Source organism: Hypanus sabinus, chromosome 20 (genome assembly GCF_030144855.1).
Source record: "Hypanus sabinus isolate sHypSab1 chromosome 20, sHypSab1.hap1, whole genome shotgun sequence".
In the NCBI taxonomy this organism is placed as follows: domain Eukaryota; kingdom Metazoa; phylum Chordata; class Chondrichthyes; order Myliobatiformes; family Dasyatidae; genus Hypanus; species Hypanus sabinus.
The window spans coordinates 18,792,703-18,817,517 of NC_082725.1; the positions used below are offsets into that span (position 1 = coordinate 18,792,703).

The following is a 24,815-nucleotide window of genomic DNA, read 5'->3' on the forward strand; positions in this document are numbered from 1 at the left end:
AGAATTAGAGAAAAAGGATTTTTAACAAAGACAAAGGTCTCACTCTGGAATTCAATGGCAAACAATGTGGGGTATCGAAAATATATATCACCGGATTAGACATGCCTAGGCACCATCCCTGATAAAGTCAAAATTAATCTCAATCTACAATTAACTGTTGAAGTAACAAATAATTATTGCAAAGTATCACAGTAAAGTTTTACCCTAAAACCTTGGGAAAGCGTTATGTCTTTCCTTTGTTATGGTATGAATGCCACTTTAGGGTAATAGAAATAAATAGCAATTATGTTACTTATCACACTACTGATTAGAGAAGGCACAGATTATACACATGTATATTTAAATAAATGAATCCAAATCTGATCACCAGCTTCACTTTGCAGTTTTACGTTTATAAAACCTATACAGAATTTAGGTTTCTTTCTGCCACTGAAAGGTGTAAATTTCTCTAAATGTGACAATTCAGAATTACGAAAAGGCCTATTTTCCATTGCAAATGCAAATTTTACTGGTTGCCAATCAGATCATTGACAATTAACCATGTGGGTGCATTTCTTAGGAAACTTATCTATTAGTAGTATGGAGGTATGTTAAGAGCTTTTACTTAAAACATTAACATTGAATAATACATTGCAAAATGCAGGGTAAGTAATTTAAATGAAACTCGTTACTCAGAGCGGCAGTAGGGTGGAACTTACTATTCTGCGGATGAGTATAAGTAATGGTATTACTGCATTTAAAGTGTAATCTAGGTATCTCCAAAATGGAGAAATTACCTGAAGGTAGTGTAATTAGGGTGGAAGGAAATTTGAGAATAAGTGAACACTGACATGAACCTGATAATTCTATTGAATACTTATTTACTAACAAGTTTGTTAATTAAGAATGTTTCCCTTTGGACTAATGAATAAATTTAAAATATTTTGCTTAAAATTAATGTTACTGTTAACATAGCATATAGATGCTGGCCATAAGAATAGTTTTCCGGACATCAATGAAAAATGCTCAAAAGAGAGATGCTACTAATTCGTAAAACATATACATGTAAAATCTTGGAACAAAGACAAATAGCATTAAGAATGAAATGTTCAATTAATTATCAAGTAATTATTTCTTTCTTTCAGCTCCTGAATCCTAATTATATTTATGATGGTAAGTTATTGTAAAAACCTCACATTTCACAAAGTGTTTTTATTTTATGTTATCAAGAGTTCATTGAGATTAAAATTCATAGAGAAATAGGTCATAAACATAAAATAGCGTAGACAGAGGCCCTTCTGATCTGCAGAAAAGCAAGCCACTTAAATGTTCTTTTTTACTCTTTTGCCAAACCCATGCATTTTTTCATACCCAGTTGAAGGCCTCTGTTGGATCCATATCTATTAATCAGGAAGTGTATTCTTATTACTTAATGCTAAATGAGTAATGCCCGGGTTACTCGTGTCTTCACTGTTTCTATCTACTTATTAACACCTTACCCATTTTAGTATATCTGAGCCCTTCATAACCTTAAAACCTTGTCAAATATCCTCTCAGAATTCTCCTGTCAGAAAACAGTCCAGCTTTTCCACTCTGTCCATGTAGCTGTAATCTCTCATCTCTTTGAAATGTTCCTGAGTACCTCCTCTGTACTCTTTCTAAAGCTTTCACAGTCTTCATGGAAGTAAGTGCCTCATATTTTCTAAATATTCTTGATACGACCAAACAATAATACTGGTTTAGCATAATTTCCAGGCGTCCATGCTATCCTTGTTCAAAGACTAGGATTTTAAAAGGGACTAAGGCTGTAATTAATTTAAAACCTGATGAAGTGTGAAGATATATGTATTTGCATTCTTAATAAGACTCTCAATGTAGTGTTTCGTGCGAAGTGTTATTAAGCTTTCAATTTTGGCTAAATCTGATGAAGTGAGACAGAATTCTATTGAAAACTTCGCAATCTATTAATGGGAAAAGAATTTTAGATAAATGAAAGGCATTCATAGAAAGAAGTAAATAATAATCCTAAAGGGACAAGAGCTCTGCTTGCCAGAAAAAAGAAGCCCTTCATTTCCAAAGAATTGGAAATAAAACAAGTGAGTGCAAAACAGCAAAATGCAACACAAATCCTGACTATTTGAGAACACACATAGAACTTAAAAAGTTGCAAAAAATATAGTAAAAACAACAAAGAATTTTAAAAGTGGCATAAAAGTGTTGAGTTTTTTTTATTGCATCTGCTGGTCAGGAGAAGCTGGGCAATTTAAAAGCAATTAATAGTGATATTAGAACTGGAAGTAATTAAATTGTGACTATGTTGAATTACTTGCTAGAGCACTTTAAATGGGAATTGGTTTATGGTTACACACGTCCTTTGATATGAACAATGAACCAGGCTGCATCACTGCTTGGTTCAGAAATTGTACCATCTCGGATCGCAAGACCCTGCAGCGGATAGTGAGGTCAGCCGAGAAGATCGTTGGGGTCTTTCTTCCCGCCATCACGGACACTTACACTACACACTGCATCCGCAAAGGAAACAGCATTATGAAGGACCCCATGCACCCGTCATACAATCTCTTCTCCCTCCTGCCATCTGGGAAAAGGCTCCAAAGCATTCGTGCTCTTACAACCAGACTATATAACAGTTTCTTCCCCCAAGTATCAGACTCCTCAATACCCGAAGCCCGGACTGACACCTTGCCCTACTGTCCTGTTTATTATTTATTGTAATGCCGGTACTGTTTTTGTGCACTTTATGCAGTCCAGTGTAGGTCTGTAGTCTGGTATAGCTTTCTCTGTGTTTTTTTTATTACATAGTTCAGTCTAGTTTTTGTACTGTGTCATGTAACACCATGGTCCTGAAAAATGTTGCCTCATTTTTACTATGCACTGTACCAGCAGTTATGGTCGAAATGACAATAAAAGTTGACTTGATTTTGGGGCTGTGAGTAGGATGTATAAGAATAAATTAAGTTGCATTTTGAATTATTTATGTTTGCAGTAAAGATTTTAATTACTTAGGCATTTTGTGTTTTATGTGAGTATTATTTTTTACATATTTTAAATAAGTCATTTAATTTTTAATCACTATTTTATAGGCGTTTAAACATTATGGCTTTGACAGATGGCACAAATGTGGCTATTAGGCACGTGTGTAGTTTATGATGACTTTGTATTGCTCAGCCTTGATGACCCAGTTATGTCAGGAAAACCCTGGTGCCTTGCTTGGGTCTTACCAGTAGGATCCAGAAGGCTTTCATCCAGCAAGTTCCTGTGCATGAAAGCACGGAAGGCTAGAATAGGGAAAAGACGTACTGCATCTCAACTTTGAGCTACACTGAGTAAAATAAAATCTGTAAACTATCAGTGACTACTACTTAATGACCAGTTAGTTTTCACCAGATTTTAAAAGTATTAAGCAAATATGTTGTAATTTCTATTATGATCCTGCATTTGTTGTTCTGCTCTTTAAAAAAGGCCAAGGACAAACCAGGAAATGATACAAAAGTTAGCCTGACATGTTTTGGGAAAATACTGCAGTCTTTAATTAATGATAGAGTAGCCTTTAATTACTTTAGTTATTCAGAGTGAAGATAGAAATATAAACTGGTGCATGTCTGTTTATCTCACAAATACTTAGAAGAAATGTAATAATCTTCCTACAGAAGTCAGCTGACGAAACGTGAATTTATGCGGAATAGCTGACTAACAGGAGAAAGGCTGGGCTATTGAGCAGTTTTGACAGGACATGACAGGTTATGAGCTATGTGGTTCTATGAGGAGGTCACATCTATTGAACATAATTGTAGCTGATTTTAATAATGGAATAGAAAATTGCAATCTATGCTTACTGATGACATAAAGATAGGCAGTATTATAAATGTAAAATTGCAAATATTGAACTGGAGCATACTGATGGCTGGCCAGTGAGACAAGTGGCACACTGCCACATGACATCTGCATTGTAAGCAAGCAGGCAATGTTTCTGATCTCTGACTGCTCCTGGACTCATTATTAATTTGTATGGGGTTCTAGGCCTTCATTTAAAGGTTAAATTTGGGTATTTTAAAATTTACTTTCCTTATTTCATTTCTGTTCATGTTAATAATTAAATGAGACATACCATGTGATTTTAAATAAGACAGTCTTTATATCCAGCTGCTTCCAAATGTCTCTGTTAACCAGAGGTGGGGTTTCAGCAATCTGACCCATTAATCAATTAAACAGATGAGCATATCTAGCAAAATTATGGTGAACGAAAAGGCAAGCTCAATTAAATCCTTCCTCTAGTATTGCCACCTGAATGGCAACTGTATTCCTGGTGCAGTCTCACCAATGACATATTCTCCATGAGTACACTCTAATGCAAAGTTGGAACATGTTGTTCCAGCTCTTGTATTCAGTGCACCTTCTGATGAAAGCAAGTATGCCATATGCCACCTTCGCTACCTAAGTTGCCACTTTATGTATTTGCACCACTTGGACTTTCTGTTCTACAGTACTCCCTAGGGCTTTACTATTTAATGTATAAGACCTGCTCTGGTTTAACTTCCCAAAAAGCATTACTTTGCACTTGTCTGAGTTAAATTTCATCTCTCTCATTCCTCTGCCCACTCTTCCAGATGACCTACTATAGATAGCACAGTAACCTTAGGCATCCTTCTTCACTGTCCCCCACACCACTAATTTAGTGTCATTTGCAAGCACACTAATCACGCCACCAATATTACAGGTAGTCCCCGAGTTACAAACGTCCGACTTACGAACAACTCGTACTTACGAACCGAGGAAGGGGAACACCGTCTGCCATTTTAAGTCAGATCGCAACGCCTTCCGCCATTTTAATTGTTGCTGTTGACACTATGTTGAGTGTGTAAGTTTGTATTTGGCTTAAATTTTTCTTAGCAAGATTCACCCTGACCCCCCTCCTCCCCACTTCTGGTCGGCTGGTGGCGCAGTGAGATCAGCACCGGGCCCGAGAACGGAGGTTTCCGAGTTCGATCCAGTGACAGACTGCTCCCGAGCGTGCCAGGTTGATGTTGAGCTCGTAGTTCGACCTCGTAAAAAAAAACACTGCCGCCTCCAGTTTAAATTGCCATGCAGAATATTGAGGAGGATCAAATACCCAAACCCAGCACAGCCCCCACTTGTCCCATTTAACCTGACTCAGTGAGGTGAACTTTAGGACCCGGGGAATTCAGTGCGGTGGTCGGTAGGACCCAGTGGAGCTCAGGAACCGGCGGAGCTCGGAACCCGCCGCCCACAGTGTTTCTGTTCCGTTGACAGGAAGCAATCACGATTGAAAATAAAGTGGAAATAATAAAGGGTTTGGAAAGAGGTGAAACACTATCAGTCATTGGAAAAAGCATTAGGCTACAGTCGGTCAACGATCGGAACAATTTTAAAGGATAAAATCAGAATAATGGAGCATGTGAAATGCCCTGCCCCGATGAAAGCTACAATTATTACTAAGCAACGCAGTGGTTTAATTATTAGAATACATGTGTTTCTTAAGTGTTTTATATTCATAGAAATGTAAACTATATACTAAAACAAACGTCTGACTAACTGACACTAAATAATACTGGATGTACTTGTTCCAACTTACGTACAAATCCGACTTAAAGACGGACTCAGGAACGGAACTCGTTTATAACCCGGGGACTGCCTGTATCCATAATACCATAAGACAAAGGAGCAGAATTAAGCCATTAAACCCATCGAGTCTGCTCTGCCATTTCATCATGGCTGATCTAATTACTCTCTCAACTCGATTCTTCTGCCTTCTCCCCATAACCTTTCATGCCCTGACTGATGAAGAACCTAGTAACCTCTGTGTGAAATACACCCAATGACCAGCTGCCTGTGGCAACAGGTTCCACAGATTCCCCACCCTCTGGCTAAAGAAATACCTCCTCATCTCCGTTCTAATTGGTTGCCCTCTATTCTGAGCTTGTGCCCTCTGGTCCTAGGCTCCCCCACTATAGGAAACATCCTCTCCATATCTGCTTTACCTTGGCCTTTCAACATTCAATAGGTTTCAATGAGATACAACCCTCCCCACTCTCACATTCTTCTAAGTTCCAACATACGCAGGCCCAAACCATTTTACGTACGATAACCCTTTCATTTCCACAATCATTCTCGTGTACCTGCTCCGAACCCGTTCCAATGTAACCATATCCTTTATTAGATAGGGGCTCAAGACTGCTCACAATAGTCCCAAGTTGGCCACAAAGCCATCAATTACGCTATCCAAATTATTGACATATAACATAAAAAGAAGCAGTCCCAACACCGACCCCTGCAGAACACCACTAGTCATTGCCAGTCAACCAGAAAAAACTCCCTTTACGCGCACAAGAGAATCTGCAGATGCTAGAAATCCAAGCAACACACTCACAGTGTTGGAGGAACTCAGCAGGCCAGGCAGTATCTATGGAAAAGTGCAAACAGTTGATGTTAAAGGCCGAGACCTTTCATCAGGACTGGAAAAAAAGATGAGGTCAGAACAAGAAGGTAGGGGGAGGAGTGAAGTAAAGAGCTATGAAGTGGATTGGTGAATCCCCAAGTGGGCTGAACCATGCAGCTATTTTGTACACATCTTACAAATTCTCTCTCTTGGGATCCAGCACCAACTTGACTTACAATCTACCTACATATTGAAATCCCCCATGACTATTCTAACATTGCCCTTTTGACATGCCTTTTCTATCTCTCGTTGTAATTTGTACCACACATCCTGGCTTCTGTTCGGAGGGCTGTATAAAGCCTCCCCAACAGCTCTGACATACCTGCCTACAAAGATATTGGTCCCTGTCTGCTTCAGGTGTATCCCATCCCTATTGTACAGGTCATACCTACCTTAGAAGAGCTCAAAATAATCTAGAAATCTGAAGCTCTACTCCCTGCACCAATTCCTCAGCCACACATTGATCTTCAAAATCATCCTATTCTTACCCTCATTGATGTGTAGCACAGGCTGCAATCCAGAGATTACTTCCCTGGAGGTCCCACTTTTCAGCTTTAACTCTCTAAATTCTCTCTTCAGGGCCTCCTCCCTTTTCCTACCTATATCATTGGTGTCATGATGTACAAGGACTTCTGGCTGCTCACCCTACTCCATTAGAATGCTGTGGACCCAATCCAAGATGTCCCTGACCTTGGCACCTGGGAGACAATATACCATCTGGGTGTCTTATGTCCGCAGAATCTTGTGTCTACTCCTGTAGGAATCCCCTATTACCACTGCACTCCTCTCTCCCCCCCCCCCCCCCAACTCCCTGATCCACAACACACCCAACTCTGGTTATGCGACCACTAACACCTAGGCAGACAATCTCTGAAGAGTATTGATAATGGCTGAGGGTCACCTGTTTTGTAAAGACACTGCCCAGAAGAAGGTAATGGTAAACCATTTGCCAAGAACAATAGGAAGAAGCACTGTCGACGTTTTGGGCTGAGACCCTTCGTCAGGACTAACTGAAAGGAGAGATACTAAGAGATTTGAAAGTAGTGGGGGAGGGGGAAATGCAAAATGATAGAAGACCGGAGGGGGTGGGATGAAGCTAAGAGCTGGAAAGGTGATTGGCGAAAGTGATACAGAGCTGGAGAAGGGAAAGGATCATGGGACGGGAGAGATTCCTTCAAATCTCTTAGTATCTGTCTCTTCAGTTAGTCCTGATGAAGGGTCTCGGCCCGAAACAGCGACAGTACTTCTTCCTGGAGATGCTGCCTGGCCTGCTGTGTTCCACCAGCAGTTTGTGTGTGTTGTTTAAATTTCCAGCATCTGCAGATTTCCTCGTGTTTGCCAAGAACAATCATGGTCATGGAAAGACTATGACTGCCCTCGTATACGACATGGCGCATAATGAGCAATGATTATTAATAAGTTTATTTTTGTCACATGCTGAGATACAGTGAAAAGTTTGTTTGCTTGCCATGCAGAATGATCATGTACACATAAATACAATCGAGGTAGTACAAAAGAAAAATAATAACAGAATGTAAAGCAAAATATTACAGTTAAAGAGTAAGACAAATACATTGCAAAGGCCTATATGATGTGGACTGAGAGATCAAGAGCTTATCATACAAGAGGTCCAGTACTCTTACAGCAGTGGGATAGAAGCTGTTCCTGAGACTGGTGGTATGTGTTCTCAAGCTTTTATATCTTTTACCCAATGAAAGAGGGGAGAAGGTGGGTGGGGTCTTTGATTATGTTGGCTCCTTTCCTGAGGCAGTAAGAAGTGTGGACAGAATTAAAAGAGAAGAGACTGGTTTTCTTGATAGACTGGACTACGTTCTCTAATATGCTGCTATGCTCATATAAGAGAAGCCTTCAATAAGAATATTACCATAAATGCAGAGCCTTCAATTTTCATACAGATTAGGCAAGTCAAATTGGCAGAATTAGTTTGATTGATGAGATCACTGAGTGCATTTTGAACAGTTCTCTTGAAAAATATGTCATGGAATTAACCTGGCAACAGGCTACTTTAAACATTGTCATCTATAATTGGATGTGGCTAATTAGCAATCTCACAGTTAAGGATCCTCTAGAGATCCTATAGCTTGAAAGGAATATAACTCAGTTGGAAGATGGAGTCTTGAATATTTATAAGGCTAATTAGATTGCAAAAATGACTAAAGTGAATTGGGAAATTAGAATTATTTGCCACAAGATAACAATATTTAAACAAATAGTTCATTACTTCAATCACTATATATTCCATTCAGAAATAAAATTAATACAGGACAAGTGATTCATCTATGCCTAAAGGTGTTTATTAGGTTAAAAGAAGAGACTTGCAGTGGTGTGAGTAATGCATGGAAAGTTTAAGGACTGGGCAAATTTTGCGAATTAGCAATGGATGACTTAAACGTTATCAAGGCAGCATCAGTTAAAATATGAGAGTAAATTAGCAGCACACAAAGTAAAAAGCTTCCATCTGTATGTAAAAAGGAGAGCATTAGAATAAATATGAGTCACATGGAGACAGTGTGAACAGAAATCATAATGGAGAGCAAAGAAGCTGAACGTATTTTATGTCTTTTTTCACTGTAGAGTAAACCGAGGGTCCAGTGATAAATAGGATACCTAAAGTAATTAATCTTCCTAATGAAAAATCAGTGATCAAATTAAAAGGACTAAAATCAGATAACTGCCCTGAGCAGGACTTCCTCAGTTCTATGAAAAGAGGTGACTATAAAGAATATTGGTGCATTAGTGATAACCCAGTAGTTTGAAAGTAGATATAAAATTACTAAAGAAGGGAAGGTAAAAATCACAAGGAGCTGTTGACCTATTACCCTAAAAATGCTGGAATGTTTTCATATTATAAAAAGGCACTAAGATATGTCATTCTGCACTATTGATAAGCTTTTATGATGATGTTTCTGGTGGGGAAATATATAAGGAGGATCTAATGAAGCTAGAAATTTAGGGCTTAGTGAGAGGGCAGTAAATAGAATGTAGAAATAATGTTGGATATTATATTAATAGTGTATCACAAAATCAGAGCCAAGTACTCAATTATTTACCCCCCATGTTAATGATTTAGGTGACTTATTGGTTCTGCAGTTATTTCCTTTGGATGTTGCAGTCTGAACTACAGTGTACAGTTGCAAGAAAAAGGTTGTGAACCCTTTGCAATTACCTGGTTTTCTGCATTAATTTTTCATAAAATGTGGTCTAATCTTCATAGACAACTACAATGTGCCAAAGCTAATAGCACGCAAAACAATTGTGCTTTTCATGTCCTTATTGAACTCTTTCTTGAATCATTCACAGTCCTGGCTGGTAAAAGTATGTGAACCCTTGCATTTAATGACGTAGAACCTCCCTTAGCAGCGATAACTTCCACCAAACGTTTCCAGTAGCTGTTGATCAGCCTTGCACAATGGTCAGGAGGAATTTTAAACCATTTCCTCCATACAAAACTGTTTCAGTTCATCAGTATTTCTGGAATACCTTGTATGAACAGCCTGTTCAGGTCATGCCACAGCTTCTCAATTAGATTAACGTCTGGACTCTGACTTGGATATTTCAAAACATGAATTTTCTTCTTTTTAAACCATTCCATTGTTGATTTACCTTTGTGTTTCAGATCATTATCTTGTTGCTTATGTAACTTCTATTAAGCTTCAGGTGATGAACTGCTACCCTGGCATTCTCCTGTAACGTGTCTGATAAAATTTTGAATTCATTGTTGCAGGCTGTCCGGCCTTGAGATAGCAATGCAGTCGCAAACCATGATGCACCTTCCACCATGCTTCGCAGTTGGGATAATGTCTTGATGTTGGCATTCAGTGCCCTTTTTCTTCCAAACATATTCAAAAGTTCAACTTTTGTCTCTTTTGTCCAGAGAACATTGTCCCAGAAGCACTGTCAAATATCAGCAATGTTTTTTTTTGGACACCAGTGGTTTTCTCCATGCTCTCATTCCATGAACACCATTTTAGTTCAGTGTTTTTCTTATAGTGGACACATGAACAGAGATTTTAGCAAGTCCTGGAGATTTCTGAAGGTCTTTTGCTGTTACCTTCGAGTTCTTTTTCACCTCCTTCAGCATTTTTACAGGATGCCCACTCCTAGGGGGAGTAGCAACAATGCTGAATTTCCTCCATTTGTAGACAATTCTGTCTAATTTTAGCCATTCTGAATACTACCTGTTTTAGGTACATTTCAGATTTTGTACATAAATTTTGTACATTTCAGAGTACGCAATCTTCCATAAAACTGACAAGAAGTTATTTTCTCTGAAGCTCATAAATATTTGGAGTTCTCTGCCCTGATGCACTCTAAAGAAAGAATCAGTTACTAAAAGCTGAAACAATGTTTTGGAGCAAATGGAATTGAAGATTAAGGAGACAAACAAGAGAATTAAGTTGAGACCGTGATCAGAACAGCTCTGATGAACAGGTGGTTCATTTGACCTTCTCCCACTTTTCTCTGTCATATTTGACCTTCAGCGCTCCCTTGATCTTTGACACTTCAACAATAGCTCTTGTTCTATGGGTTTAATTAGTATAGATCTCATATGGTATAATGCTTTATCTTTCTTGCAACCATGCTTAATTCTATCAATTATTCCTTTCCCTCAGTTCCCCCTGAATTCATCAGCCCACTGACAGATGTATCCTGTGAGATTGGGGAGACGGTTACTCTGAAATGCAAAGTCTGTGGTCGTCCCAAAGCTATGATAACGTGGAAGGCCCCAGACCACAGCATCTTGAGCAATGATGGCCGTAACAGTATTATGTATAGGTAAAGACTAGGTTTTCTGTTAGAAATTTATTCACGTTTTTCAAACAGATTTCTCATCTAATGAATTAATTGCATTGTATAATGTTGATTTCAGTGATTCTGGTGAAGCTACACTTAAAATATTGAATGTGACCACTGATGATGATGGCACTTACACATGTGTGGCTGTAAATGATGTGGGATCAGCCTCATCTTCTGCAATTCTGCGAGTACTAGGTGAGATTTTTGACATTTTATGTTGATGCTATAAGAAATTACTTGAAGTATTTTTCATTGGGATTTTATGACACGTTGCTGTCTTTTCAGATGGTGCGATGGAAAGTGTTTTCCAATAGTTTTCTCTAGTATACCCCAAATGTTATAAGATCATAAGCTATAGGAACAGAATTGGGTCATTTGGCCCATCGATTCTACTCTGCAATTTCATCATCGCTGATCCATTTTTTCTTTTAGCTCCAATAATCTGCCTTATCTCTGTATCCCTTCATGCCCTGACTAATAAAGAATCTTTCAATCTCATATTATATCATCCCAGTCATTGCTTATTACTGCCTTACAGTTTAACTGAAGGAGTGAGAGATGTAGGTCGAGCTGGAAAGCAGGGACACAATTCCATCCAATAATCTGTAAAGTATATTAATCATAAAGTGCAAAAAGGATGCTCCTGTGAGTCCATAATATGTGACTTATTAATATCTCTCTCTGGAAGCACTGAACTAATAAATTCTGGCACATTATGTTTAAATGTGATATCCTGTTAGCACAGCTTTCATGATATGTCAATAGTACTGGAATACTGTGGTTATTGTGGTCAATTAATGGACCAATAATCTAGTGGGTATCATTCAGACCCACCAAGGCATTTTCAGTATCCAAATCAGCTTTAACACCGGCATGTGACGTGAAATTTGTTAACTTAGCAGCAGCAGTTAAATGCAATACATAATACAGTCGGCCCTCCTTATCTGCAAGAGATTGGTTCCAGGACCCCTCACAGATACCAAGAAATGTGGATGCTCAAGTCCTTTATTCAACCTGTTTCAATGTGGTGGACCTTAGGACCCAGCGGTACCCCAGACCTTATTTAATCTGTCTAAGTGAGGTGGACATTAGGACCCAGCGGCGAAGCTCTGAATCCACAGTGCTTCTGTTCACGTAAATAATCACGATCACGATTGAAAATAAAGTGGAAATGATAAAGTAATTGGAAAGGGGTGAAATGCCATCAGTCATTGGAAAAGAGTTAGGCTAGTCGGTCAACGATCGGAACAATTTTAAAGGATAAAGTGAGAAAGACCCTGTCCTGATGAAAGCTACAATTATTACTAAGCAACACAGTGGTTTAATTATTGGGTTTTGGGTTTTTGATCCTCCACATCAGCCAGGCACGGATGGAGAGCATGCTTCAAAACTATCTGTCACTGGATCGAAGTCGGGTACTTCCATTCCCCAGCCCGGCACTGAAACATATGTTCTTAAGTGTTTTATATGCATAGAAAGGTAAAATATATACTATATACTAAGACAAACGTTTGACTAACTGACGCTAAATAATTTTTTTTCGGTCTTGGTCCACGATAACCTATGCACATCCTCCCCTATACTTTAAATCATCTCTAGATTACTTATATTACCTAATACAATGTAAATGCTATGTAAAATAGTTGTTATACTGCATTGTTTAGGGAAAAATGACAAGAAAAAAAGTCTGTTCATGCTCAACAACAAGTGCTGGAGGAGCACTTCTGGGTTTTCTCGATTCGCGGTTGATTGAATTTGCGCATGTGGAATTTGCGGATAAGGAGGGCTGACTGTATAGAAGAAAAAAATAATAAATAAGTAAATCAATTGCTGTATAGTATATTGAATAGATTAAACATCATGCAAAAAGAACAGAATTAATATATACAAACCCCATTTCCAGAAAAGTTGGGATATTTTCCAAAATGCAATAAAAACAAATATCTGTGATATGTTAATTCACGTGAACCTTTATTTAACTGACAAAAGTACAAAGAAAAGATTGTCAATGGTTTTACTGACCAACTTAATTGTATTTTGTAAATATACACAAATTTAGAATTTGATGGCTGCAACACACTCAACAAAAGTTGGGACTAATTGGTAGCAGGTGAGGTATCATGACTGGGTATAAAAGTAGCATCCATCAAAGGCTCAGTCTTTGCAAGCAAGGATGGGTTGTGGCTCACCCCTTTGTGCCAAAATTTGTGAGAGAATTGTTAGTCAGTTCAAAAGGAACATTTCCCAATGCAAGATTGCAGAGAATTCAGGTCTTTCAACATCTACAGTACATAATATTGTGAAAAGATTCAGAGAATTCAGAGACATCTCAGTGCATAAAGGGCAACATTGGAAACCACTGTTGAATGCGCGTGATCTTCAAGCCCTCAGGCGGCACTGCCTAAGAAACCATCGTGCTAATGTGACAAATATAGCCACCTGGGCTCAGGAGTACTTCGGAAAACCATTGTCACTTCACACAGTCCGTCGCTGCATCCAGAAGTGCAACTTGAAACTGTATTACGCAAGGAGGAAGCCATACATCAACTCTATGTAGAAACACCGGCGAGTTCTTTGGGCCCGAGCTCATCTCAGATGGACTGAAAGACTGTGGAACCATGTGCTGTGGTCTGATGAGTCCACATTTCAGCTAGTTTTCGGAAAAAACGTGCGTCAAGTTCTCCGTGCCAAAGATGAAAACAACCATCCTGATTGTTATCAGCGAAAGGTGCAAAAGCCAGCATCTGTGATGGTATGGGGGTGCATCAGTGCCCACGGCATGGGTGAGTTGCGTGTACGTGAAGGTACCATTGACTCTGGGGCGTATATTAGGATTTTAGAGAGACATATGTTGCCATCAAGGCGATGTCTCTTCCCGGGACGTCCATGCTTATTTCAGCAGGACAATGCCAGACCACATTCTGCTTGGGCTACAACAGCGTGGCTTTGTAGACACAGAGTGTGTGTGCTTGACTGGCCTGCTGCCAGTCCAGATCTATCTCCTATTGAAAATGTATGGCGCATCATGAAGAGGAGAATCAGACAACGGAGACCACGGACTGTTGAGCAGCTGAAGTCTTATATCAAGCAAGAACGGACAAAATTTCCAATTGCAAATCTACTACAATTAGTATCCTCAGTTCCAAAACAACTAAAAAATGTTATTAAAAGGAAAAGTGATGTAACGCAATGGTAAACATGCCTCTGTCCCAACTTTTGTTGAGTGTGTTGCAGCCATCAAATTCTAAATTTGTGTATATTTACAAAATGCAATTAAGTTGGTCAGTAAATCTATTGAAAATCTTTTCTTTGTACTTTTGTCAGTTAAGTAAAGGTTCGCGTGAATTAACATATCACAGATTTTTGTTTTTATTGCATTTTGGAAAAGATCCCAACTTTTCTGGAAATGGGGTTTGTATTAAATAAAGTGAGGTAGTGTCCAAGGGTTCAGTATCCACTTAGGAATTGGATGGCAGAATGGAAGAACCTGTTTCTGAATCACTGAGTGTGTACCTTCAGGCTTCTGTACCTCCTACCTGATAGTAACATCGAGAAAAGGGCATGCCCTAGGTGCTGGAGGTCCTTAATAATGGATGCTGCCTTTCTGAGACACTGCTCTTTGAAGATGTCCTGGGTACTTTGTAGACTAGTACCCAAGATGGAGCCGACTAAATTTTCAACCCTCTGCAGCTTTTTTCAGTCCTGTGCAGTAGACCCCTCATACCAGATAGTAATGCAGCCTGTCAGAACGCTCTCCACAGTACATCTATAGAAGTTTTTGAGTGTATTTTGTATTTACTTTGAATTCTCAGAATAAGGGGAAACTGTTGAGGATTGAGATGAGAAGACATTTCTTCACCTGCTCCATGGTGAATCTCTGGAATTCTGTATGCTAAACTCAGTAACTGATTTAATTCAAAACGGAGATCAATAAATTTCAGAGTATTAAGGGAATCAAGATCTTTGAAAACAAGAGCTATTCCTTTACAATCGGCTTCAGGCCAAAGAGTTTTTACTGCAATAAAATGCCGTGACATTTTGTAAAGGTGGAATGTTAATGCTGAATACTGGAAGTGCACGTGCTAATTGAAGGAGCAGTGGACTAAGTTGAATCTTGTGAGAGTAGAACCTGGACTAGGCCCTATGGCCCACAATATAGTGCAGAACTAATTAAGTTAGCAGTCAAGTGCCCAACTAAGCTAATCCCCTCTGCCTATATCTCTCCTTTCATCTACCTATCTATGAGCCTCTTGAACACTACTATCGTATCTGCCCGCACAGCCATCCCTGGCAGAGCATTACAGGTGCCTACCACTTTCTGTGTGAAATAAATAAACAAACAAGCAAAACTGCCCTGAATGAAGTAGAAAATTAGGCCGTCTTTTGGAGTGGAAGACAGGATAAGTTAAAGTCTATCTGGAAATCCAGGTAACAAAGGAAAAGTTAAATGAAGAAATAGTTGGTGAATGCAGGGAAATTGAAGCTACTTGCTGATGTAAGTAACTTTATTTATTTTGAATTGAATAAACTGTTGTTGTGTTGAAACATTGATGTAATCTGAGGTGGCCTTGCAAATAATAATGACTGATCTACTTTCCCTTTCACCACAAAAGATTCTGATCTTTCTCATGTTGTATCTCTTCCACAGGTTTGAAGTTTACTTTCCCACTTTGTTTAGAATATTCTAAATCCTTTGTTATTATAAATTTATATTTCCTCTTATCCCTCCAGATTAACATGACTTCAGTTTCACCTTTTCAGCCAGTAACCTGTCAAACCTTGGTGCTATTGTGCAGTTAATCTGTTCCCAAAGGGTAGACAGATTTCTAAAGCATCTATGATTAATGGTAAAATGGTTTCTCTTTTTTTTCCAAATTTAGGACCACGTAGTGACGGAAGAAGGATCATCTGGAAAGATAACTTTGATTCTGTTTACACTGAAATAGCAGAGATTGGCAGGTAGCCTTTCTTATAATGCCCAGAGACTTCATTTTTATCTTTGACAATTCACCATCCACTCAGTATTTTTCAAGGGATTTTGGAACTATCGCATGAAACACCTTTCAATTGTTTTGATAAACAGTGGTTATTAATAAATTCATGCTGAACTGGTTTATTATTATACATGGAATGTAGAAAATTATGGCAGCACAGAAATCTGCACATTCAGGAATCTCCTGCAAAAGAATAAAAGACTGAAAGAACAAAGCAGCTCAAGCAGTATCTGTGGAGGCAAAAGTATTTCAGGTCGAGATCTTTTATCAGGACTGAGAATGTTGAGGGATAATAGCCAGGACAGAAGGTGGAGGTGAGTTGAGATGATAGGTAGAACCAGGTGAAGTGGGGAGTGATGGGCAGATGGAGCCAGGTGGGGAGGGAAAGATGGGAAGTTTGAGACAGAGGCTGGTGAGTGACAGGTGGAAACAAATGAGGTAAAAAGATTGGGCAGATGCAGCCAGATGTGGTTAGGGGAGAAGAAGGTTAGAGGTTGAGGCTGAAAGTGGAGTCATGGACATAGAAGCAGATGAGGGTGGGTTTGGGAAGGGTAGGCTGAGGGAGAAAAAGAAACAGATAGATGTGTGGGTGATGGTCAAGTGCAACCAGGTGGGGATAGTGAAAAGATATAAATAACAAAGGGCAAAGGGAAGGAAAAGGGAAACAGAAAGAGGAAAAGCCTTAGTGGAGCAGGAGACAAGGCTTACATTGGGTTAAAGCCTACCTGGGTGGAATGTGAGGTGCTTTTCTTCTAATTTGCTTTTGATCTCAGTGAAAAAGGCTGGTTGATATGTGAAATGTGGAGGGAGAGTTATAATGACATGGAACTGGAAGCCATAGTGGACTGAACACAGGTGCTTCATAAAAAGGTCTGGTTTAAGCTTGGTCCCTCCAATGTAAAGCATGCCACATCAAAATCACCAAATGCAACAATCAAATTATGAAAAATTTATAGGATTATATAGATTTATAATTACACTTTTCTCCAAGAGAAATTGCTCCAGTTTACAGCAAGCCAGAAGTTTATAGAAGTTAGAACTGCACAGAAGAGAAGAGGCATGTTCATCAGTGGTAAAATACTCTCCAAAATGCTGTTATCCCTAGTCGTGGGGAAATAGGTGTTTGTTTCTATATATTTGAATTAATAACGGTGATGTTACTCTGGTATCCTGTGAATTTTGTGTCACAGTGCAATGAACCTATTAATATGGAAACAGATTGGAGCATGTTTGAAAAATTGAGGTTAATTGATATGGAGCAATATTATAAAAAGAGAGTAACAGACATGCTGTTGAAATAATGTTAGAGAAAATACTACACTTGTAAAAAATTTTCATTTACATTTAAAATAACTAATTTAGAAAAATTAGATTAAATTTGGAAATTGATAATTCCAGAGACTTTAATGTTATTTATAAGTTTTGCAATGAACTATCTCTTGTCTTTACTCTTAGATATAGTCAGGTTCTTTCATTTCACAAATAATCTTTTAAAGGTTCAGTATTCTTAAAAATTGGAGAACTGTAATCAAGCATTTCTCTAAGTTCAGAGAATTGGTTGTAGTGGAATATTAGAAAGGGACAGTTTTAAATTGTATAAACTGTTCAGTGAACTGGGCAGATGCAATTTGAAAAAACAGCATCACAGGCACATAGCATTGAAAGCAAAACATTTCACAAGAAAACCATAAATTAAAGCTAAATTATACACATTCTTAATAAGAAAGAATACATTTAGAACGAAAAAATAAATGAAGTCCATTATAGTGCAAAGTGGCCATAGTCTTGTGAAGCTGAAGTAATGATTAGAGTTGTACCAGTTGGTTCAAGAACATAAACCTGGTGCTATACAGAAGACTACTAAAATATTCTTTTTACTTTAGAGGGAGATTTTCTGTGGTTAAAAGATGCGACCAAAAAGGAACGAAAGAGGAGGTGGCTGCAAAGTTCATCAACAAAAAAATGATGAAACGGGACCAGGTTATTCATGAACTTGGAATCATGCAGAGCCTTCAGCATCCCCAACTCATTAGTCTTCTGGATATCTATGAAACTTCATCCAGTTATATAGTCATACTAGAACTGTAAGTGGTCATCATAATCTTCTTGTACCTTTGTTCATTATTTTATTTAGAAGCAGGAGAGACAGTTTATCAGAATATATTGCCAGCTTCACAACACTGTAATTCTGAAAGAGACTCCACTTTCTCCGACTTTCTGTGAAATACTGTGCCAAAAGACAATTTCCAGTTCTTTAATAAAGATTTAGCAAACCATATTGGCATACCAGAGAATTTCAGACTTTTAAGGAGTTCTTTCTATAATGTCAACCCAACACAATCCTTAGTTAATGGATTTTTAAAATAACTTTATGTTCATGAAAAATGAATGATTCTACATGTGCATATTCATTGAAGGGTATTTGATCTAGTTCTGTTTTTTCTCTGAGATGGTCATTAATTTAGCTTACTAGGTATAATATTATTCATATATTTTCTCAACCTAAGTTGATAACATCTCTGTAATAAATCACTAACAAGAGAAAATCTGTAGATGCTAGAAATCAGAGCAACACACACAAAATGCTGAAGGAACTCAACAGGCCAGACAGCATCTATGGAAAAGGGTAAACAGTTGAAGTTTCACTCTGAATCTGCTAGAAAACAGATTTTATAGATGGTGCAGTTTGTTCTATGGTGCCCCAGCAAACTCTTAAGAGCAACTACTGAAAGAAAAGAAAGCATATGCAAGAAAACAAGATCATGAAAATATTATCTTTTTTTGGTTTGCATTATATTTTTATGATTCCATGTAACTTTCTACTTTAAAGTGGTAGATGCTATTTTGTTTAAGAGTACAGATTATCAAGGATGGATTAATGTTTGAAATAGTTTTTAAATACATCAATATTAATTGAATCTATATGCTACCAACTTTCAGGCAAAATTTGTTTTCTGTTCAAAAAAATAGGTAATGAGCAAACATTCATATGCATATATTGGCAGTGTTGCAATATATCAAATGATGCGAAGGTCAAATAATTTAACTACACTGGAATATCATAACTTGTTTTGATTCTAGGGTTTAATGAATAATGGGATTGAACTGTGCTAACGTGCTTAATGGATCTAATTTGCATTGTTTAAAGGGAAAGTGTCTTCCACAGATAATTATTAAGATTTTCTTTCATAAAATTTAACATTTTGACTGGAATCATAATTTTAAATTTGGAGATGAATAAATGTCTGAAAGAGAAACATTTAGAGGAGCACTGCTAATTTCTTTTGATTACAATATAACACATTTAATCTGGTAAAACATTTTGAGTACTAACAATTCTAATTGGAAGGATACTAAAAAAATGAATTGAGACATTGCAGATTCATAATATTTTTTATTGTGTTGCAAATCAGCAAAAAGTTTCCTTTTTCTCATTGAAAGGTTGATAAAATCACATGTTGCTTTGATTTTAGCAGCTTCTCAACAGAATAAAAAGGGAATATGTGAAGTTACACAGCATGAAAGCAGAACCTTAGGCCCAACACATTAAAATAGGGCTATCTAAGATAGTTCTGTTCCCCTGTGTTTGACCTATATCCCTTATTGCCTTTCCATGTACCTGACCAAAGAACACAGGGAAAATGCAGTAGGAACTCATCAGGTCAGACTGCATCCAAGGTGAAGGGCCTTAGCTTGGAACGTCAACTGTTTATCTCCCTCCATTGATGCTGAGTTTCTCCAGCATTGTGTGTATGAGTGTTGCTGAAAATCTACAGCATCTCTTGATCCTGTCAAGTATCTTTTAAATGTTATTTTTTCAGCCTCAACCACTTCTTCTGGTGGTTAGTTTCAGATACCTACCATCTTTTGTGTTAACAATTTTCCCTCTCATTCCTTCTAAATCATTCCCCTTTCATCTGAAACCTATGCCCTCCAGTTCTGGAATAATAAGATTGCATTCACCCTGTCTATGCCCCTCATGACTTTAAGCAACTCTGTAAAGTCACCACTGTCTGTTCTGCTCCAAGGAATAAAGTCCTAGCCTGCCTTACCTCTACCCTCATGTTCTGGTAATCTCCTCAAAAATCAGATCTCTCTCCAGCATAATAGCATTTTTTGTAGAGCACTGTGACGAAAGGTAAACACAATACTTCCTGTACAGCCTCAAACATCTCAAGATGTTTGTATATTTTAGATTTAAACCACGGCTATTTTCCACAAAGATAGCTATAGTTATTAACAACAAAACATAGAAACGTAGCACACTACAGGCCCTCTGGCCCACAATGTTTTGCCTACTTTGTAACCTGCTCTAGAAGCTGCCTAGAATTGAGATTTCCCGCAATTCAGTGGAGCATCTGGGTAAAATCAGCCAATGGATAATTTTCAACTTGCCACCAGAATAAGCTGACCCGTAGAAGTGTTGGCATTTCACTCTGCACTGATAAAATAAAAATATGCAGTCAGTCACTTCCATCACCTTCCATCTCAACCAACTGCTCTCTTTCTCTTGGCAACCCTGCTTTTTCTGCGTCTCATCCTTCTCACCATTCAGGACCTTTGTTCAATCACTAGGGAGTGAACTTCCTGTTGCTTTTCGCTCTTAATTCTAATCCCATTTCTAATCTGCAGCTTCTTGCACTTCCATGGAGGCCCAGTGTAAGCTTGAGGAACCGCACCTTTAACAGCCATGTTACGGCCACACGGTCAATATCAATTTAAACAATTCCCTGTAACTTTCTCTGTTTGTATCAGACAAGCCAGTTGTTTATTTACAGTATTTAGAGATACAGCACAGTAGCTGGCCCACTGAGGCCATACCACCCACTTATACCACTGTGACCAATCAAGCTCTAACCAGTGGAACGTGAGAGGAAGCCAGAGCACCCGGAGGTAACTTACATGGTATCATGGGGGAAGCGTGTGACACCTTCCAGGCAGCGATGGAATTGAACCCAGGTCACTGCCACTGTAACAGTGTAAAACTAATTGCTATGCTACTGTGCCACTCACTAATATTTCTGATGTAAAGATTTTTATCTGTAGCATTTACTTAGTTTTCTCTCCCATTCATTCTGCCTGTTACGCTGAGAATTTCCCACTTCTACAGCTACACTTTTTACTCTCTCCAAATGGGCTTGCAATCCATCAACCAGATGGTTTGATCAGCAGTTTATCACCATGGCAATCCTGGCTTAACTCTACTGAATGTGATCTATTCCTCCCCCACCCCGTCTGCAACTTGTAACCAACTTGTTTTCTCTCCTTTCCACTTTTGAAGAAGTGTCTTCAACCTAAAAGTGTAACTCTGTTTCTCTTCCCACAGACACTTGTCTGATCTACTGAATGTTTCCTACTTTTAGATTTCAATCACCTGCAGTTTTTCTTTGATTTTCTAGCTTAAACATCACTGTTTTGTCTGGAAAAGAAAGTACATAATTACTCAAGGAAAGCATCCTTGCAGTGTTAATTAATTACAAAATTGCATTATCTTTAGATGTTTTAAATGGAATGACATAAATGTCTATATTATCATCCCAAGTGCAGTAACTGAACTAACTGCAAAACTACTGTAACTCTGTCATACAAATTACTTAGTATGAACCCAGTTTCTGCAACAATTGAATTATTGAGATGAAATTATGTCCATAACCTCCATCTTTACTGTGTGCAAGTTTGTGGAAGGAAATGCTCTATTTTATACCAACAGTAACCTTCTCTGGTTACCATGGACAAGTAAACATGGCTAATTCAAGCACTTGTATGCTGCATCTGTGAATAACTTAATTATTTTTGTTAATAATCCATTCAGCAAGCAAATCCTAACTTTTCTAAATGTGTTTAGAATTAAAATGACAATTTACCATTAGTTTATCAAAGCTTTCCCTTCTAATTCCTGTTCTTCTGCATTTCCTCTAATCAGTTCACAAACTCATTTCTCATGCGGTTACTTCCCTTTTTAACTACCTCAGCTGATTCCAGAGCAGAATATTTTGCATCCCACAACTGCTTGATTGATATTTTATTTCCTGGATTTACTTAAATTTTCTGACAATCTTACCTTTATCGTGATTCATGCAATTCAACCACTCAGTGATTTTAAGTCCCTGATCATATCAACCTGATTATTTTCATCTTCAGGAAGCAGATGTCAGATTTATCCATTGTATGTCCCTGCATCCTAGTTATCTCTCTGATGAACTATAGCTGATCTTCTCCCTAGTCATTCTAACGTACATTTCCTGTGAATTTTCTCAACACTTTTGGCTAAGCCAGTATAGAATAATAGTATTTCTAATTATAAAAAGTTATTTCTGATGCTTTACAATTTTCTGGGTACACAAGTCTACGTGTTTCAGTGGAAGTGAATGATAATTTATTAATACAGTTGTGTTCTTGTTATATCATTCTTTAAAGTTGCTTGTAGGACCAGGTCATGCACAAATTATCAAATGGATTTCACCGTATTGCAACAGAGACTACTTGTCTTACAGTTCTCCACTTCTTTTGATCAGGAGAAACTAAATGGTGGAAAATTTTGAATAATTGTGTACCCAGAGAGTGGTTTAAAAACAAACAACTTGGATATGCTGCTGGAGGAGATCTATGCAGTATTCTGAATATTGTAGAAGACACAATGGAAATATATTTTAATATTTCACATGGGATGATAGACAGTTAAGAACTGAAAAGGAATGTTTGAATTTGATAAATCATGGCCTTATGCATTAAAATTTGTAATAGAGCTGTCAATTACTCTTTAAGAATTCATGATTATTCACAGGATGTAAAATAAACTGTGGGCTAGTTTTTGGCTGTGGTAGAAGATATTTTACAGTGCTGGCTTTATTTGTAGTCTTTTGAGGTTTTGTTAATGTGCAGTACTTATATGTTAAAAATTGGACATCAAAGTATTATGTGTTAATTGATACTCTGATTTTTGCTCAGTATGAATTAAGTGCTTAGTAATTTAATAGGAATAATGTATAATACCTTTGGTTATTAAAGTAGATCTGTTATGTGTTTTAAATTGCTATATCTCAAAATTAATGGTTCCTAAAGCGCATCATGAGTGAATCAGGGTCAAACTATGAAAAGGCTCTAAACAGAAAGTTTTACAGCAAAGAAATTCAGTTGTCATAAAAAAAGAATCCTTTTAAGAATGAATGCAGAGAACGTATGAAAGAAATCACATCTTTTTACAATAAAAACAGGGCATTTTATCTTGAAAAATGCATTGATTGCAATATAATTACATACAAATTATTTCCATGAATTCACTTTCAGTCATGCGTAGCAACATATTGAGTTAACGGAAATTACCAGAAGACTATAAGGAGCAGGAATAGCTTGCCCCATCATTTAATAAAATTATGGTTGATCCAACTTTGGCAGTTTCCTGCAGATTCCCCATGGCCCTTGACTCTCACGTTGTTCAAATCTATGTCAGTGTCCCATTTGAATGCATTCATTACTCCTCCACTCTCTGGGGTAGAGAATTACAAGGATTTATAATGAAATGGGAAACCTTTCATTTCGAAGCTGTGCTGCTTATTTCTAGATAGCCACATGAGGGAGAACAGGCTCTCAGCATCCATCATGTTAATCTTCCTAAGAAACTTATGTGTATTATGATCTATACTCCAATGAGTAAATGCCTAGTCTACTCAACTTCACCTGTCAACTGAATTAACTTAATGAACCTTTCTGTATTGTCTCCAATACAAGGGTATCCTTCCTTCAATTATGGAGACCGAAACTATGTGCGGTACTCCAGGTGAAGGATCTTGACCGGAAATGTCGACTGTATTCTTTTTCCAGTATTCTGTGTGTGTTGCAGCACTCCAGGTGTTGTTTCGCCAGCACCCTGTAAAGTTGCATCAAAGCATCTTTAATACTCCATACACCTTGCAATAAATGTCAGTGTTGCATTCACCTTCATAACTGCTTCCTGCACCTGTATCCTAACTTAAAGTTTCAGGTTCAAGATCTTTTGTCAAAACAGCATTTTTTTAAAAAAATTTAATTCCAATTTTTAGCATTTGCAGTTGGATTTTTCATTTTTATTTAGTGCAAATTGATTTCTGTGTTTCATGCACTTGAATCTCCAGATTACTATGTACCTCAAAATTTGCCATCTCACTTCTTTTGAATGGCATTGTACTCCATCTACAACTTTTTGCCCTCGCACTTAATCTGTCAGTGCCCCTTTGTGTCCTCACAACTTGATGAATTGCTCATTTTTATATCATCAGTATATTGGACTACAGTACACTCAGTCCACAATATAGATTAGTGGTCACCAACCTTTTTAAGCCCAAGATCCCCTTCCTCGGCCTTAGTGAAAGGCAGGATCGACCACAGATCGATTAGTTATACACATGCACACCGGGACATAAAAGACCAGAAGTAAAACCCCACAACCCAGAAGTAGAAATAATGTATGAACACCAGGGATCGCCACCCTATTTTTGCACCGTGGACTAGTTTAATATTGACAATATTCTTGCGGAGCGGCCAGCGGGGGGTGGGGTGGGGGGGTGTTAAAC

At 38.0% G+C, this 24,815-nt stretch overlaps 1 protein-coding gene across 4 annotated transcripts in view; it reads left to right on the top strand.

Annotated features, from left to right (window-relative positions):
* Window positions 1-24,815, top strand: part of LOC132378335 (triple functional domain protein-like) — a 346,417-nt gene that overhangs the window by 316,012 nt on the left and 5,590 nt on the right. For all 4 annotated transcript variants that reach the window (XM_059945150.1, XM_059945151.1, XM_059945152.1 and 1 more), the window contains 5 exons: window positions 1,125-1,152; window positions 11,089-11,251; window positions 11,346-11,467; window positions 16,153-16,231; window positions 18,150-18,350. In XM_059945150.1, coding sequence (XP_059801133.1) covers window positions 1,125-1,152; window positions 11,089-11,251; window positions 11,346-11,467; window positions 16,153-16,231; window positions 18,150-18,350 — 593 coding nt within the window. The remainder of the gene's footprint in view (window positions 1-1,124; window positions 1,153-11,088; window positions 11,252-11,345; window positions 11,468-16,152; window positions 16,232-18,149; window positions 18,351-24,815) is intronic.